The sequence below is a fragment of the Brugia malayi genome, assembly GCF_000002995.4.
Source record: "Brugia malayi strain FR3 genome assembly, contig: Bm_v4_Chr1_scaffold_001, whole genome shotgun sequence".
Taxonomy (NCBI): Eukaryota; Metazoa; Nematoda; class Chromadorea; order Rhabditida; family Onchocercidae; genus Brugia; species Brugia malayi.
Window position 1 is genome coordinate 2,465,088 of NW_025062475.1, and position 16,572 is coordinate 2,481,659.

A 16,572-nucleotide genomic window follows, 5' to 3' on the forward strand; every position below is an offset into this window, starting at 1 on the left:
TACAATTTTCACTCTTTCATAGATTATTTTAAGTTTTATTGATCAAATTTGTTTCTTAGAAAAGTTTATAATACTCTTATCATTTTATCATTTTATCGTTTTATCTTTTCTATTCCTATTATTTTTTATTTGTTCTATTCCTTTTTTTTTTTTTTATTTTTTATATTTAAATTGTTATTAGCAAAATTAATCAAAATTAACGAAATATTTGCATATTTATCATCAAAATCAAATATAAATATTAAAATTTATTAATAGCAAAAGAATGAAAATAAAAATTTAAACGAAGAACAATGGAAAATTAATTTATTGACTGATGGTTGTTTTAAATATTATCACTCTGATATCAATCAATTATCCAATATTTGATACGCTAAATTATTCGGTATTGATTGCCGTTATAGTTGTAATTGTGATTTCTATTATTATTAATATCATTATTAATAAATTAATATCAAGTTATTAATTTAATTCTTAACATTATTATTAATTGAATATTATTATTAAAAATTAATATTATTATTATTTACTATTGTTATTATTATTAAATTATTATTAATACCTTTTTAATCTAGCATCCATCATTTATTACAATATTTTTTTGTTTGCTAAAACAAAAAGTTCAAACAAAATATTTTTTCTTCTCTTTAAAGAAAAAAAAAAAAATTAGAAAAGAATGGAAATTTTACATAATGGAAAAAATTATATCATTTTAGCAAAGATCAAATATTATCATAAAAAATGCTTCTACATTAAAAAATGTAACAAATGAAAATGACAAATTTACAAAATTATTGAAATCCTATGAACAAACAGGAAAGTCACTGGATGCATTTTCCGTATGTTAGCTTTTTTGCATCATCAATTCTATTACTTACCAATTACTTTTTATTTAATTGATGAAAACAATTATTTATTCATTTCACGTCATCAACAAACATATATTAATTATTTCTATAAATTATTTCTAAGAAAAAAGGAAAAAAGTTATAGCTTATAGCTTCTTTGAATTCAAATTACTTCATTCAGAAAAAATCTCTTCCTAATTTTATTACAGCTTTATAATATTTAATTAAGTGTATTAATTTAAAATGAACTAAATATGATAAATGAAAAAAAAAAATACTTTCAATATATTACTAAAGAAATTTTTTCCACATGGAACAAAAATTTTCAGGAAAAAATATTAGAGAATTGTTAAAAAACACTTATTTTTAATAATTTAATATTACAAGGCTTAAATGTAATATCAATGATACGGAAAGTAATTTATCATATAATTTTATCACATGAAAAAAAATTAAAATTGAATAAGCTATTATTATCAAAAAAAAAAGAAAAAAAAATTAAACTAAATTTGATCGATGGCTAATTTGATTTTATTACTTGAGTGAAAAAAAGATTAAACCTAAATTTATCATCAATGATGTCAACGTTGTAAAGGTTGAGACTGCTATTTATCATTTGTATTAAATTTCAATCTCAGCATTATCGATTTTAAACTAATTTTAAATTTATCACTTCTGCAAGGATTGGACATTTTCATTATGTCACAATCAATATTGCATCTTTAAAATGAACAATGAACAATCAATAGGTCAATATTAGTAATAATTTGTCATGCCTGTTTCCCTCTTAATTTTCGTCTAGTGTTCCCGAGAAACTTCTTGGATTTCTTAAAAATTGAATTATGCTACTTTGATTTAATGGAAACCGAGAGCTGGAATGCTTGCTTAAGGCAATGTGATCTAATTAAATGCTAGCACAATGAATTTTAAGAAGTCAAAAGAATTCAAAGATTAACAATTTAGAACTGTTCGAAGAAGTATAAAGTATAAGTATGTATAACCATATCCAATGGCTATCTTATGCCATAACCGTATCCGTATCTGACATAGGGTCATGAAATACGGTCGAAATCTAGTCATATAGAAAATGGAAATGAGGGAAAGGAAATATCCCATTTATAGGGTGTCATTTTTTCCGGATAAAGCTCACTTTAATATCGAATGAAACAAATAACCGATTTAAAGAAATCAAAGGAAGAAAAGACTAAATAAATAGCTAATTCATCAATAATAACAGAATTTGTATCAGTAGAATTGGGAAAAATATTAAAGCCTGATAAGAAATGCACAAATTCGGTAAACGATTTAAAAAATTTCCGAAAAATCTTCACCACATATAAAGTTCCAAAAATAATTTTATGCATGTAAATAGGACGAAAGATAATTAGGAAATGATCAGTTATTTGGTAATATAAACGATTATCTAAAATAAATTAAAAGAATGAATTAAACATTAATCAAAATTATTAGCATAAATTAAACTTATAATTTATTCGTGTTAATAACGATAAATTGTTATAGGTAAAATTAAGAAATAATTTGAAAGCTAATTTTAATCGTGCAAAAAAAGAGATAGCACTACTCAATTTAGATAATCTCCGTGAATTAACAACATCGAGCAGGTATTCATTTCATTTCAAAAATGTGCTGATTAATTGATTTATTTAAATTTAAATTATTTAAACATCAAATTTGTTAATTAAATGTCATCATTAACAAAATTGATTAATATGTTATGGAATATTTTAAAGTGTCTTTAATTTGAAATATGAAAAATTTATAATATTTATATTTCTGAAATTGCTTTTCTTTTTTCAAATATTTTCAAACTAATATGATTAATTTTTTAGCAAAAATATGTTAAAAAATTTCCTCGATTAATTAATTTTGTCGTTCAATTCCTAAAAATGTTATCGTTCTTTTTTTGGAAAAAAAAATTTATTTTTATTAATCAAAACAAACAAACAAACAAATATACTATTGGATTAAATGATATGAAAAATAATTCGTCTTTAACTGCTATCAAATAAAAAATGCTATGCTTAGTACAACGCTTCAAATGGGAACAACAGCGCCCAATTTGAAGGCAACAGCGCTTACTAAATTGACAACACCAGCTAACAATAGCGAGCAAAAATTGTTTATGGAAAATTTAGAAGAGTATTTCTTTATTTTTTCTATTTTATTATATAAAATTATTTTATGTTAAATTTAATAGAATATTTATGTTATTAATTAATTGTCGTATAATTATTTAACAAACGTTAGAAGTGTAATAAACATAATATTATTAAAAATTTTTTTATTTTTTTAACTTATATTATTATTTTTTAAGTATATTTTTATTAGCTGTATACTATCAAGTATTTTTTATTTTTTAACGGTATTTTTTAACTCATTAATATGCATTAAATATAGTAAATTAAAAAAAAAAAAAACATATGTTATAAACGTAGCATACGTAAGCAAGCGTAACACACGTAAACAGATGTTTTACCTAGTTATTTCACACTTTTATATTTTGATCATATTTTATCAACAAATTAGAAAATTTAATTATATAAAAGATCTAATTCTAAGCATATGATAGCAGTTATCATTTAAAAACGCACTAAATGATTTAATCAATAATCAGATAATTTAAATTAATGTTAAATTATTATTTCAGAGTTTTTTTTTAGAATTTGAAAACCTTTTTATTCATTTATTTTTTAAAATACAATATTTCAAAATAAAACCAATACACATTTCCAATAAGTTTTTCTAATTTATCATCGACCATTTGCATTCCTATCATAAATAATGATTAAATATTTGCGCAAACAAATTTTATATTCGTACAAGAACGCATTATGAATAAATTTTATTTTTCAATGTATTTTAAAAGTATAAAAAAGCTAAAATTTAATAATAGCATAAGAATTGTAATATTTTAAACTTAAATATTACATCTTACAGACAAAATTTTAAGTTTTATGGAAATAGTATAATGAGCGATTAATAGTAATTCGAATAATACTTAAAAAGAAGATTGTTTGCATAAAAATATAAAAAGTGAGAAAATTTTTGATACAATTTTTGCTATCAGCGGCGACTTCAATCAAAACTTTTTCATTTTCTGCTGTTATTTTCTCTCTCTTTCCCTCTCCTTCCCTTCCATTTTATCATATTTTGTTTTATGTAAAATGTTAATCGTAATCCTAAAAAGAAAACGAAAAAAAAAAGAATATTTCCTTAATCCTTTTTATTTTCAGTAGTAATTTAAAATTCTAAATTTAAAATTTACAAAATAATTTACCTGAAAAAATGACTAACATTCTTATGATTTATTCAAAAATTAAAAGGTTTAATGTTGAAAAAGTTAGAAATAAAATTGATTCGTAACATTTTTTATTTTGTAAAAATTTTTTAGAAAAAAAAAGAATTTCATGAAAAAAAATTAAGCAATAATTTCAAAACAAATTCACCTAATTAGTTTATTTCAATTAAAATTATATGAAAACAGAACTTAATAATTGATTTTTCTCAAGAAAAGAAAATTTTTTTCTAAAAGAATCAATTTATGTTTTTTTTTTTTTTTTTTTTTTTTTTTTTTACAACAGCTTTAACATTGATAAATTTTTAAAATTTATTTTAACAATTTTTTTTATGGTCTGAAAGCAAAAAAAACTTCAAATTTGTAGAAAATATTTACTCATTGACATTTTATTTTAGGACAACATTGTCATTATCGGATGAAACTGAATATGAAAATATTTTTCAAAGAATTGATAATGTAACCATTGGTTTGGTAATTGGAATTAGCATTGTTCTTTTCTTAATTATTATAATTAATTGTTTTACATTTCGTATCTATTTGAAAGAACGTAAAGGTAATAATTTTTGATTTTTTTTGTTTGTTTATATTTATTTTTTAATACTTTCGTCTATTTTTTTTTTGGGAGGAAATATTTTTTTTTTAACAATATTATAAAATTTATTAGATTTGTTAGAAAAAAAATTTGTTATTTAGGTATCATTTAAATTTATTAGAAAAGGAAGATAAAACATATTTTTTTAAAAAAAAAAAAGATACAATTTAGATAATTTATAATTTTCATAAAATAACTTATAGATAATAATTTAAAAATTAGGAACTTATAATTTACAAATTTCCTAAAATTATAAATGAAAGAAAAAGTGAGAGAAATAAAATGAAAAAAAAAAAAAGCTTTTGTTTTTCTTTTTTAATATGCATTGTAATTTATAAATTTTATAAAATAACCTCTAAATTATAAGTTAGAGATTAATAATTTATAATTTACAAATTTCACAAAATAACTTCTAAATTATAAATCAAAGATTAAAAATTTATAAATTACAAACTTCATAAAATGATAAATGAATAAAAGCGAGAGAGAGAGAAATAAAATGAAATATAGATGATGATCGATCATTTCAAAGTGATGATACTACTGAATCATCCAGTGATAGGACATTAACAACAAATCGACAATACGGTGGTTGTTCACCTCGTTTTGCATATCAATTTTATGATGATAGCATTTAAGATGAAAAATTATTCAACTATTTTAAATTTATCTTATTTGACAAATAATTGTAAATGCAATATGAGAAAAAAAAAAAGGAATTATAATTCAATTTTTTATTATAAATATTTATTTTCAATTTTTTTTTCACATTCGCGAAAAAATTTGGTGAAAATTTTTAATGCTACTAAATTATAATTCAATTTTTTATTATAAATATTTATTTTCAATTTTTTTTTCACATTCGCGAAAAAATTTGATGAAAATTTTTAATGCTACTATAGAATTCCCATTGTAATCTTAATTAATTTAGTTAAAATTTGCACTGAAAGATAATTTTTATTCAAAAAAAAAAAAAATTCTTTTTGATTTTTTTTTTGAAATTAGATTCTTGTATAATTAATATAACAATTTGATTTGCATAAAAATTTTTATAATAAAAAATAAAAAGAAAAAGAAAAAATTTAAACGAAATCTTTTTCTTTCATTTTTTCTAAATTATTAAAGTGTGTAATAAATTTAAAATTGTCATTGGCAAATATCAAAATAATAGAAATGTAATCAATCGATCAAGTAAATATATTCAGATATTGAAATAATATCATTTGAAGCAATTTATAATAGAATTTTTTAAACAAAACAAGAAAGAAATTAAAAAAAAAAAAAATGCATCGCTTTTATGTTTTTAGAAATTACGTAAAAATTTTGCTAATCTATTAAAATCAAAAATTTTAATATTTGTTTCATTCGTCCCACATTCCATCTTCAATTTCCTTTTGTCTTTTCAATGCATCTCGTTCTCTGAAAACATAAGATAGCATTAATAGAAGATAGTAAAATTTAATATTTATAAGGTTTTTTTTAAATAAATAATTCATTAAATAGTATTTAAAAGATGAATTGACAAATTCAAAATATATTAAATTAATCATTTACGTTAACATTTTATAATTTCGTACTTTTGTATTTTGATGAATTAATAAACAAATAATAATTTTAACAATAAATTGAATTGATCTTATTTTTTCCATTAATATTTTATATTGCTATACTTTTTAATGTTTTTAAGAATTAATAATAAACAATAAAAAAAGTGAACCAACAATTGCTATTGCACCAATTTTTCTTTTTTCTTTTTCTTTCTTCATTTTTTGTTTGTATTAATATTTTATAAATGCTACACCTTCGTTCATGTTTTGCTTGTTCCATAAATTTATGGAATTGTTCCGCTTCCTCTTCCGGTATCCATGCATTTTTATCTGGAACTCTTGGATCTAATTCATCTTTCCAATCATCTATAAGTCTATCCAATTCTTTCTCCAATTCATTTATTCTTTCCACATATAAACGCATTGCCTCATCATTTGATAAGCATAAAATAAAATTAAACGAAAAAATACAATAAAAATTTTAATCAATAATTTATCAAATATTAAACGAAAATCAATAATTTATCAAATATTAAACGAAAAATAAAAATTTTAATCAATAATTTATCAAAAAATAAAAATTTTAATCAATTTATCAAAAAATAAACAGTGAATTTGGAAAGAAATGCACAATTGCTAACGTATTAAAGCTTAATTAAAAAATTCCTTCCATTAAAAATTCATGAAATTCAATTGAATTAAAAATATATATATATATATATATATATATATATATATATATATATATATATATATATATATATATATGGCAAAATAATTTGAATTATATTAATTGTATTAGTTAACCTTTGCACTTATTCCATGCATGCCATTTACGATTTCCCTTAATCCATGACCACATATATGACATTTCATTTGGGTCACGATAATTTATTTCTATAATTATTATTCCTTGTAAAATTATTATAAATTCTATGGAAATTTGAATTTTTTAGAAATTAATTTTACTATTGAAATTATTGAATCATTTTAATTTTTCTACATTTTTTTGAAATTATTGCGTTACTTTAATTTTTTCCAAAACATCAAATTTTTAACTGTTTTAAAAAAATGAAATAGAATTTTGAAATATTTCAAATGTTGAACAAATAAACTTCTGTAGATGTAAATCATTGATATTAATTTGGTAAAAGTAAAATAATTGGTAATCAATAACAAATCAAATTAAAAAATTTTTCCATTTCTTTATCTAAATGAATAAATGATGAAGGAAAAATAAAATCATTTTTTTTTCAATTATTAAAAAAAATATATGTTTGTGCATATATCAAAAAAAAAAAAAAAGAAACTAATCATATTTTATTTATTTCAAATTATTTAAAAGAAAAAAAAAAAAAAAAAAAAAAAAAAAACGAAATAACTAATATGCATACATATATTAGAATTTTTTTTTGAATTTAATTTAATTAAATTTTAGGTAAAAGAGATCATAAAATCATGATAATACTTGGTACATTGATATCACCAACAATCGCTTGCTGATACAACCCAAACAAATCATATGTATGTTCATCAAATTTAATTAATAATTCGTATTCGTTCTTTAATTCCTGTCTTTGATCAAAACGTGCTCGCATCTTTTTGTATTTCATAACAGAATTGTAAAAGTCCTGAATAAAATGATATTCATGGAAAAATTTTTTTTTTTTTAAATACTACTGTTTATTTTTAATTTATCATTAAAGATACCATTATTATCAAATTTTTTAATTTGTTATAATTTAAAAAAAATATATATGCTCAGCATCGATTGGTAAATTTGTCTTATCATTAAAACATAATTACGTTAATTAATATTTTTTTCAAATCATACATTCATGTATTCATAAAAATGCGATGAATAAAGTTCAAGAAATTATAAATTACATTCTTGTCATATGCATCGAGCAATAAATTTATATCATCATTGATTGCAACATATATTATTAATTACATCAGTTAACATTAATTCTTTATTAAACTATTCAAAATGTTAATTGACATAATCAATGATATAACTTATCATTAATCCATCCTATCATGCAGCTATCTGCATTATCAACTAATAAAACAGTGAATAATAATGATTACAATAATTTCTAATTACTTTAACTCTAAAAATAAATTTAAAACTTTTTGCTTTAAATTTCTCAAGAAGTGATTTTAATATTGTCGTCATTTCATAATTACAATGAAAAATAAATAAATAAATATATTCATATAGCTTAGATTGTCATTATAGTATGAAAAGAAATAAAAGCAACAAACCTCTCTCATAGCGCAAAGGATTAGTAATAAAAAAGAAAGTGAGAAATAAAGACCATTTAAATATTTGAATAATTAGCTTCGATTTCTTTTTATTTCCGTGTTATATTCAATAATTAGTATTATATTCCATCATTATAACTTACATTTCTCTTCGTCTACCAATCTTACTTTCATAAATGAGGCAAACCACTGCCAATTTAAGAAATAAATATAATAATTACCACCTATTACTGTAACCACTTACGGCCACCTGCTTCTGCAACTACTTGCGACCACTTGCTGCTGCAATCACCTGCTACGGTAGCTATTGTAACCACTTGCTATCGCAACCATCTGTCGTCACATGCGACGGTAGCTGCCTGCAACCACTTATGGCCACTTGCCACAGTAAACACCTGTGATCACCTATGCTGTGACCACTTGCGACCACCTACTCAATAACCACTTGCGGCTGCTTGCCACAGTAAACACATGTGACTACCTGTTGCTATGGCCACTTGTAACCACCTGCTACTGTGACCACTTGTGGTCACCTGCTGCTACAACCACCTGCTATGGTAGCTGCCTGCAACCACTTGAGGCCACTTGCCACAGTAAACACATGTGACTACCTGTTGTTATGACCACTTGTAACCACCTGCTCTATACCAAAAACTACATTTGAATTTTAAACATGATAGATTTATGTGTCATTTTCAACTACTTTTGATTTTGAGGTAAAATATGAATTAAAATCGAATTTTCATTAAAAAAGTACAAATATTTTAAAATTATTTAGCATTTTGCTTATGGTAATATATTCGAGCAATGATGATCTTTGTTTTGCGGTAAAATTTTTTCTCACAATATTATTTGAATGAGCAATTTCAATTGTAAAAAAATTAATAAAATGGAAACCAAAAGGAAAACAAGATAAAGTACACTAGATATTCTCTGCACTCTTTGACACGCTACTTATAATTGCTCAGTGGTCATTAAAGTTTATTCCACCTGCTGTATGGTCGTTTTTTTGCATGAATTTAAAGATGGCAGCGAATTTTATAGCCTTTTGTTGTATTTTGCTTGCATAATGTCTGCAAATTCCATGCAGGCGTTTCTGATTTTACCGCTATTTATGTGCTGCTGTAAGGACATATCATCAATTCAAACACTAAAGTGAGTCATACCAGCATTAACGTTTGCATTTCTTTTCTAAATCATTCATTGCAGCACTGCCTACAACCATAGACTGCGTGCAAAATAAGCTAAAAGCGCCAAAAAATTTGTCGTCTTTTATTTTACCAATATGCACGTACGCACAACAACCAATATGAATGAATGTGCCATATTCATTTTGATGACAGTAATGGTTGTTGCAGAGATGAATGAGTGGGTGCAGTACATTTTCCCTCAGACAAATGTTCACATGAATTTTTTTAGCTATAGGCACTGCAACTGGCAATGCTGGCAGTACCGATGGAACGCTGCCTGCTATATTATGTCAATCAGTTTCGTATCGATGAACTTTCCTCTGTACATTATGGGACGACTAATTTTGCCTACTTATACGATATACCCGAATGATTAATAAAGAATGTAAGGATGAAATCTAAAAGTGATGTTAGAATAAAAGAATTCGAGGCGATTTTGCATGGGCATTTTGTACTGTCATCAGGGCTGCACAGTGATACATACACACAATGCGCTAAGATTTTTGAGAATCCAAGGAGAGCAAGTCTGTGAGCTACTGGCAAATAAAATAAAAAAAGAGCTAAAACTCCACAGATTTAATTAATACTCTTTTCTGCAATTGTTGGAATAATTGTTGGTTTCTGCAAAAGGATGTTGTTTGACGAGTAACATTCTTTTTTTGTGTTTCTAGTAAAGATTTAACCATAAAAAATTTCAAAATTTTATTATTACATAGTGAAACAACAGAATTTCAAAAAAAGTCTCTTCTATTTTTTCTTAAGAGATTTTTCAATCTAAGTGATGTATAGTAGCAATATGTTTATGTTGATCCTAATGAACAGTTTAGTTTTAGTTTACACAACTTTTTCGAATGTGAAGGAGGCTAAAACTGCTTCTGAAGAATTATTAAAGAATGAAGAAATTAATTATATATATAAATATATATTTCTGAAGAGAAAATATATATCATAAAGTGAATTCTCTTGAAGTAATAGCAACTATGAAAAGCAGAAGCGACCAAGTTGATAAAACTGTAGAAAAAGTTGAGCAATGCATTCTTATGATCAGCCAGCTATTGTAACAATATCTGTAGAAGAAATCAATCATACTAATTGGGTTAATAGTATGTTATTGATGAGGACAGTTTTGGGGTGGGTGCAGCCAAGTGGTAAGGCATCGGTTTTCGATGTTGCTGTGTCAGGGTTCGAATCCTTCTATCTAAGCCATATATCAACGGTGGTAGTGTAAGTGGTTCTTCTCTAATGTCAACGTTATTCGTTTAATACATAAAGTATTAACATTTATAAATAGAACGGAAAAGTTTGTATGGAAAGTAGTAACTAATAACGCTGATGCAATAAAAATCTTAAGAGGAAGCACCCAGGTATGTACATGGGGGGGATACCTGGTGATGGGTCTGGTTTGCATATATGGGGTTGTTGATAATAAGGTATAGATGAGGGGCATTATGACAAAATTGAGGTTATCATAGATGAGGGGCATTATGACAAAATTGAGGTTAGCATAGATGGGGATGGCTCAGTATCTGTAACTGATAATGGTTGTGGCATTTCAGCTGATAATCCTTTACAAAGAAGGAATATCAGCAACATAGATAATAATAATGACCCAACTGCACGAATGTGGTAAATGTGGTAGCAATATAACTAAAAGGTTTCTAACGGATTACGTGGTACATGGTGCTGGTATCTCAGTTGAAAATGCATTATCATGGCACAATAAGAAAGAACGCTTTATGCGCTTTGAAGATGGTGAGTAAATAAGAAAACAAACAAATGAGGGAGTAGAGTAACATTTATACTGTCAACGGAGACTTTTATTAGTACTGATTTTCTCCACTCTTGAAAATCGTATCAGAGAATTAGCTTTTTTAAATGCAAGTATTAACATCACTTTGCATGACTTTCGTAACAAACTGCATGTAGAGTCTTACTTTAACGATAGTAAACAATCTAAAGATAATTTTGGCACAGCAAATTTCATGCGGTACTTAGACAAGAATAAAACATATGTTACCAAACTTACCAGCATGAAGGGTGATGCAAAAGATCTTGGTATCAGCATAGAAATATGAATGAAGTGGAATGACTCCTACTACGAACAATGGGATGGTGGTACACATTTGGCAGAGATTGTAGTGGAAGCAAAAATGTTTTTGGAAACAACCTTTATGATTTGGTTAAATTGTTATTCGGGGGAGAAGTTTGATGTCAGGGAGATGTGTTGGATGCCAGCTAAATATTTGGGCAACAATTGAATAAACTGATCTAATTGACAATAGTATGGTTATAAAATCTACATTGATGTTAGACAATGATCCAAACAAAGGAGAGGAGGTGCTTGCATGGGCACCAGTTGCTAATAAAGAGCTTATTAGATAACCGCATGATTATGATAGCTAACAAAGAACAATGTAGATATCCTCATGATTGTAAGGATTGCTAACAAAGAACGATGTAAATTGTTTCAATATGTAGAAGCATAAATTTGGAAACAAAGAGTCCGAAGTATAAGCATTATTTGCGGAAATTACGTAGATATCTTTACTACAATTTGCAACTCATATTTTTAGATCGCGATATTAAAATCCGCGACACTCCCGACCGAAGGAGCTAAATGCTTTAGTTCGTTGGACAGCTTTGGTTGATTGCTTCGCCTTATAGCGCTTCTAGTTCGTAGAGCAATTGGTTCTTGTTCATTGACATTTTGCACTGATTTGTTAAACATTGTTGGTTGAGGGTCAATTTCCTCACCTTTGACTTCCAGTGGGTATAACATATTCACCGGTCTGTTGAGTATTTTCCTTTCGGTAATTCTATCGAGACACTTCTCACTTCTCCATCCTTTCCTGTTTTGATTTCTCTTATTCTGGCTAGTTTCCACATGCCACGGGGAATTTCTGGTTCATTTAGTAACACAATCTCTCCCTCGTGGGGAGTTCTTTTTACTACATCTCTCGGAGAAGAGTGTTCCCTTTGTGCTCTTTCTTTAAGAGTATTTAAATATTCCTCTTTCCATATTTCCCAGAAGGCATCGAGGCCTTTAGTGTATTTGACCAGTATTGAATGAGTTTTTCTCTCGAATCCAATTTATGAGGGATAAAATCATCCATTTCATTCTTGTTTTTAGCAGGCATGATTAGATGCGCATTCGGTAGTATAAAGTCAATTGGACGCAATATGATACAATCATCAAAATTTACGTAAGTTAGTGGTCGAGTATTCAAAATACTTTCCACTTCCGCTACTAGCGTAATCAATTCCCGTTCCCATAATAACTTTCTGCCGATGGCTCTTTTCATTGCCCTTTTTGTTAACCCAATAAGTCGCTCATATACTCCTCCGTTCCAAGGCGCCTTTGGTATTATATTTTTCCAGATCATTTTCCTTTCCGCTAGGAATTCATTTAATTGTTGTTTCACAATGATTTTAAAATTAACTGGAATTGACCAGCGTTGTCGCTTAAGATTAATTCTGGAAAGCCTCGTCTTGCTGTAAATCTTCTGAAAACATGTAAAAAGCTTTCGGCTGAAAGAGTTTCTACTACTTCTAGATGTACAGCTCTTGTTGTGAAACATGTGAATAGTGCTACCCATCTTTTTGTTAGCCCATTATCACTCCTGATATTCACAGGACCTAAATAGTCTAGTCCTACTCGCGCAAAGGGTCTTGATCTTGTGGTCCGAGATGCTGGAAGATCAGCCATAGTTGGTAATTTGAATGGTTTAGTTGTCCAGCGTCTGCACTTCATGCACTTATTCAAGATTCGTTTGACTTCCGTTCTACCTTTTGGGATCCATATCGTCGATCTCAGATTTGAGAGTGTATGAGCAATTCCAGCATGATACAGTTGTTCATGTCGTTGCTGAATAAAGAGTTCAGTTATGGTGTTGTGTCTCGGGAGATATATTGGGTGTAAGTTACTCTCTTTCATTTCAGAGTTAACTACGCGGCTTTTGTATCTCCATAGTTCGTTATCATAGAACAAATTCCATTTGATTATTTCATCTTTGGTAACTCCTTCTGACTGTGCTTGTTTGAATAGCACAATTTCTGACAACTCGTAATCCTGTGTTGTCAATATATTCTTTTCTTTCGTTGCCATCTTTAGCCAAGGAATTTCCCTTTTCATTGTTAATCTTATGAATTTCAGAACCCAACCAGTTGTTCTTATTAATCTTGACCATTTGCTAAAACGACTAGCATCTAAGATTCCGAAATGTTTGTTTATGATAATTGGTTCTGTGATGTGGGCCACAATTTCTTCATCCTGGTAATCCTCATTGTAATTGTATTTCCACTGTGGCCATTTTGATTCGTTTTCTGTTAACCACTTTGGTCCTTTCCACCAAAGATCATATCCTTTTAGTTTATTCGGAGAGATTCCTTTTGTAGCTATATCAGCTGGGTTTTGTTCACTTGGGATATATCTAAAATGGATTTTCGCCTTTCGTATTTCTTCTACCCTATTTTGTATGAACGTTGGTAGTAAACGGGAACTATTGTGAACCCAATGAAGCGCACATTGAGAATCGGACCATAAAATTGTTATCACGTCCTCAAGCTCTTTTTGTTTTAATACGAATTGTACCATTCTCACTCCGATGAGTATTGCCAGTAATTCTAATCGAGGTATTGACATTCCTTTAATTGGCGCAATTCGGGATTTAGCAAACACTAAGAATACTTCTCTTTCTTGAGTTCGAATGTATAAAGCTGCTGAGTATGCAGCAGTTGATGCGTCAGTAAAAACATGAAATTGTACTTGCTTGGAACAATTTGTTGTGAATCTTGGTAGATCCTTTAGTTTCTTTGGCCATTCGTTCGTGAGTAATTTCCACGTGGTTTCATCTTCCTCACTTATAGTTTGATCCCATGAAAGGTTCTTTTTCCACAAAGTTTGGAGAAACAATTTGAATCTTATCAGTATAGGAACTATGAATCCTAGTGGGTCATATTGTGAGGCTACGAATTGCAATACAATTCTTTTAGTTAATTTCTTACCAAACCATGGTTTTAACGTTACTTGAATGATATCTTGTTTGTGGTACCAATTGAGACCTAGAATTTTTTTAATTGAACTTACCTCTGCTCGATCTTGTACCGGAAGTTTTTCATTGACTTCTTGGTCGTTAGAGAGAAATTCCCGTACATTCATTGATGCTTCATTGAATATAATTTTAATTTCCTTATAATTGGAAAGAGCTTCGTTGGTTCCTTTGGTTGGTATTATAATGTTATCGACATAGAGATTTTTCCTTAACTCGAGTGCGATTTTGCTTTTACAAGTTTCCAAATGATAATTGAGTGTAGCGGACAATAAAAATGGAGATGATACAATTCCAAATGGAACTCGTTGGAAACGGTAACAACTTACGTTTTCTTCGTTAACTGGACTTCGAATGTCTTTCAACCAAAGAAATCGAGTGCAGTTTCTATCTGTTGGATGCAATTCTATTTGCAAGAACGCCTTTTCTACGTCTGCTATTATTACATTTTCATTGTACGGAAACGTAGCAAAACTCCAACCAAATCAGGGAGTGTTATTGGTCCCCGATATAAAACATCATTTAAACTTTTCATTCCTTTACAATGAGCTGATGCATCATAAACTATCCTCAGATTTGTCGTGGTTTTATTTGGTGTTATTACTTCGTGATGAGGCAGATAATGAATAATACCAACTTCATTCATTTCCGATGACACTTTCTCAATTATATTGGAATTGAGTTGTTCTTCAATAGTTTGATTGTATCGACTTAGTAATTGAGGTTTCATTTGAAGCCTCCTAATTAACGACTTTAATCTTCCAAGGCAAAGTCCGAAATTATCGCTTAGTTTGTTCTTTGAATCTTTCCAAGGCCAACAAACTTGATATCTTCCCTTGTCCCTAGTGATAGTTTGTTTAAATTGCTGCAATGCTTTTTCATCATTGTCAGAGTTTATTTTGTCTTGTATACCCATTATTTCCAGTTTCCAAAAGTGATCTAAGTCTGGAATATTGACGGCATTGACTTGAGAAATCGGACTTACTGATGTGGTTTCTGAAATACTGTCGTGTATTTCATTTATATACCCACTTCCAGCTATTATAGGTCCAACCTTTGTATGGATCAATGAAAATCCTGATTTTAAGTTCTCTGCTTGGTCAAACTGGATAAACTTGAAGAAGTGATCCGCACCTATGAGTATGTCCGGTTGTTTCCATTTGTTTTTGAAATTACTAAACTGATTTCGTTTGTCTATCATCAACAATTCCTTTTTGTTTAGATTAACTACTTGCAATTCATTCGTCAAGTGGTTAACTGTTATTACATCTAATCGGATTATTTCTTTATTTCCAATTTTTACTCCGATTTCAGTTTTAGTAGTGATACACGTTTTTGGCGTCTTATCACCAAATGAAGCAATTTTTATTTCCATCTCGTTAGTTTCTTGTAGATTCAATCGATAAGCCAAATCCTTTGATATGAACGATAATTGAGAACCAATATCGAATAGAATTAAAGCCTTTTGTTGGATTTTTGGGCGATTTGGATTGGTTACATTTATTTCCTTACATAACAGTAAGGTTCGCTTTTTCCATTGATTTCCTTTTTCGGTAATGGAGTTAGCGATTGTGACTGAACCCAACCTTTCTTTGTTGGAATCCACTGCTTGCGTGAGTTCCTTGTAGTTGTTGGGACACAGTGCTGTATTGTGTGGACTTTTACAATGGAAACACAAAGGTTTCCCTTTTTTACAATCACTTGTTGCATGTCCTTTTCGTAAACATTTGAAACATGCAGTGATTTCTCTCAAACGTTCC

At 27.6% G+C, this 16,572-nt stretch overlaps 2 protein-coding genes and 3 pseudogenes across 6 annotated transcripts; 4 read left to right on the forward strand and 1 right to left on the reverse strand.

The window, feature by feature from the left end:
* Window positions 1–316: 316 nt before the first annotated feature.
* On the forward strand, window positions 317–5,397 carry Bm1291 (Uncharacterized protein; the record flags this gene model as incomplete). The annotated part of the gene is made up of 6 exons (XM_043076321.1): window positions 317–385; window positions 717–839; window positions 2,370–2,470; window positions 2,895–3,008; window positions 4,563–4,720; window positions 5,270–5,397. 6 exons carry the CDS (start codon window positions 317–319, stop codon window positions 5,395–5,397), a joined length of 693 nt encoding a protein of 230 aa, XP_042932255.1.
* Window positions 5,398–6,120: 723 nt separating this feature from the next.
* Window positions 6,121–8,583, reverse strand: Bma-acbp-7 (Uncharacterized protein; the record flags this gene model as incomplete). 2 transcript variants are annotated; one of them, XM_043076322.1, is made up of 5 exons in its annotated part: window positions 6,121–6,178; window positions 6,561–6,636; window positions 7,114–7,203; window positions 7,775–7,937; window positions 8,575–8,583. In XM_043076322.1, the coding sequence occupies 5 exons, from the start codon at window positions 8,581–8,583 to the stop codon at window positions 6,121–6,123; spliced, it is 396 nt and encodes a 131-aa protein (XP_042932256.1). The 2 variants fall into 2 exon arrangements, with proteins under 2 accessions (XP_042932256.1, XP_042932257.1); XM_043076323.1 differs by having other exon boundaries at window positions 6,561–6,672.
* Window positions 8,584–9,470: 887 nt separating this feature from the next.
* On the forward strand, window positions 9,471–10,034 carry Bm18540 (annotated as a pseudogene). The gene has a single exon. A coding segment is annotated over exon 1 (564 nt).
* A 121-nt stretch (window positions 10,035–10,155) lies between these two features.
* On the forward strand, window positions 10,156–10,386 carry Bm18541 (annotated as a pseudogene). The gene has a single exon. A coding segment is annotated over exon 1 (231 nt).
* Window positions 10,387–11,089: 703 nt separating this feature from the next.
* Window positions 11,090–11,893, forward strand: Bm18542 (annotated as a pseudogene). The gene has a single exon. A coding segment is annotated over exon 1 (804 nt).
* Window positions 11,894–16,572: the final 4,679 nt, after the last annotated feature.